Below are 2,500 nucleotides of genomic sequence, written 5' to 3' on the forward strand. Positions count from 1 at the left end.
ATTTTCAAGAAATCCATCATATCCGGAGATGTCCCAAGAGAATGGAAGCTAGCTAACGTTACTCCCATATTCAAAAAAGGTGACAAAAAGAAACCAAATAACTATAGGCCTATAAGTTTGACTTCAATCATAGGAAAAATAATGGAAACTATCATCAGAGATGCTATCGAACATCATTTAGAAAGTAACCGTTTGATAAATGATAGCCAGCATGGTTTCAGACGGAAACGTTCTTGCGTGACTAACTTACTCGAATTCTACAACACAGTTATATCAAATTATGACAAAAGAAACAATATAGATTTAATATATCTAGACTTTGCAAAAGCTTTTGATACCGTCCCACACGAAAGACTACTTACTAAATTAGCTTTGCATGGAATAAGTGGTAGCCTATTAGGTTGGACTAGTAATTGGTTGAATGGTCGAAAACAGAGAGTTGTTTTAAATGGAAAAACTTCTGGATGGAAAAGTGTTGCAAGTGGAGTTCCTCAGGGTTCCGTTCTTGGGCCACTTCTATTCATAGTATATATAAATGATATAGACCATGGACTAAAATCTACTGTTTCCAAATTTGCTGATGATACAAAACTGTGCGGAGTGGCAAATGATCACTTAAACTTATTAGATATTCAAGAAGACTTAGATAAACTACAGAAATGGTCTGAAAACTGGCTAATGAAACTTAACCCAAATAGATGTAAGGTTGTGCACATAGGTAAAAATAACGATAAATACGACTTCAAGTTATTTGGAAATTCGTTAACAAAAGTGGATAGTGACAAGGATCTTTGCGTACTTATGAGTAATGATCTCAAATCATCTAAACAGTGTATTTCAGCATCTGAGAAAGCAAATAATATTCCTGAACTGATTGCGCGATCTTTTGACTTCTAAAGTCCATCACTCATTAACAAGCTATATAAATCGTTAGTTCGTCCACATTTGGAATATGCTGTTTCCGTATGGTCACCGAATCTCATTAAAGACATTGACAGACTGGAAAAAGTACAACGGCGAGCCACAAAACTGATTACAAATATCAAAAATAAATCATACGAAAATCGACTAAAGCACATGAATCTGTTTTCCCTAAAAAAGCGTAGACTCAGAGGTGACTTGATACAGGTCTTTAAGATTTTAAAGGGAATTGACAACATCAAAAGTGACAAAATTTTCACATTGAATGAGAATCAGACAAGAAACAATGGTCTCAAACTGTCCGGAAATAGATTCAATTTGGAAACAACTTTGCCAACCGTGTAGTTAATGAATGGAATAAACTTCCTGCACAGGTAGTGCAATGTAGTTCAGTTCGAAGCTTTAAGAATCATTTAGATAAATACCTAAGTAAGATGCTGTAATGATTATAATTTATCTTATATTATTTGCTTTTGTTTTGTTATAATTTGTCTGTCTGATTTTCATTTACTATTAGTTATATGTCAATTTATTATTATTTACTATTTACCTGGTTGTTTATTATTTTAACTATACCTATGCATTTATTTATGTATTTTATTTGTTATTTACATTACTATAGTTTTTATTTATCATTTTATTATTAATATGATTTTTTTTGCATCCGACCTAGATATGGACCAAAAGGTCTCCTGTCGGCATGCTCCGCCTTTGTAATCCTTTGTAATATGTGTATATATACATATATATATATATATATACATATATAGATATATATAAGTATGTGTACATATTTGTACACATGCATATACATACAGTAATATATATGAATATATACATGTGTGCATACATATATACATATAAGAATAATTTTGTATATTTCTGTGATATACCTTACTTTATGCTGTTAACTATACAACACAGTTGGTGGGGCAGTACTCCGTGTTGGTGGTTCTCTACGAGGGCGAGCAAGTGGAAGCGTGCTCAGTACTTCATCGTGTGAAGCCCAAGAGAGCCTCTGCTGTGTTTAATAATGTAAGGAAATACAAAAATTTCATTAGTTATTTACAATGGAGAAAATATGAACGCATGACATGTCTTGAAATTTCAGCTTTTATTTAGACCAATGGGTTTTCGGTGGAGGGTCTTCAATGTATGTAGTACGTGATATCAAGTATATTTAATTTCCAAAGCAGTTTTATAGTTATAATACCTTTGTAACGGGGAAACATATACTAAAGGCTTTTTTTCCCCTTTGCACGGTAGCCAAAAAGAAAAAGGCATAGAAACCACTCCCACCCATTCCATCCCCTACATACTCCACTCCCCTCCACCCTCTTCCCTCCCTCACATCTTGGCACCTCCTGGATGACGAGTCATCCCTGCATCCTGCCCACTGCCCTGGGTCAGAAGCAGTGTCGCAAGACACAGCACATCCGCAGTAAGGACACTTAATTAATTCGGCGACCCCCATCTCCGTCCCCTCATGCAGAAAAGAAGACGGGAAGTAATTCCTTCGGGCTGCGTCAATATATTTCTCACACATACTCCCTCATCCCCCTATCCCCCACCCCCTCAT

General features: G+C 35.3%; 1 protein-coding gene across 1 annotated transcript in view; it reads left to right on the forward strand.

The window, feature by feature from the left end:
* LOC143032687 (uncharacterized) overlaps positions 1-2,500 on the forward strand; it is a 75,057-nt gene that overhangs the window by 48,060 nt on the left and 24,497 nt on the right. Inside the window, exon 6 of the mRNA XM_076197572.1 lies at positions 1,846-1,956. Within this exon, the coding sequence (XP_076053687.1) occupies positions 1,846-1,956 (111 nt within the window). The remainder of the gene's footprint in view (positions 1-1,845; positions 1,957-2,500) is intronic.

This window comes from Oratosquilla oratoria, chromosome 14, assembly GCF_046742065.1.
Source record: "Oratosquilla oratoria isolate Oo_2021 chromosome 14, ASM4674206v1, whole genome shotgun sequence".
In the NCBI taxonomy this organism is placed as follows: Eukaryota; Metazoa; Arthropoda; class Malacostraca; order Stomatopoda; family Squillidae; genus Oratosquilla; species Oratosquilla oratoria.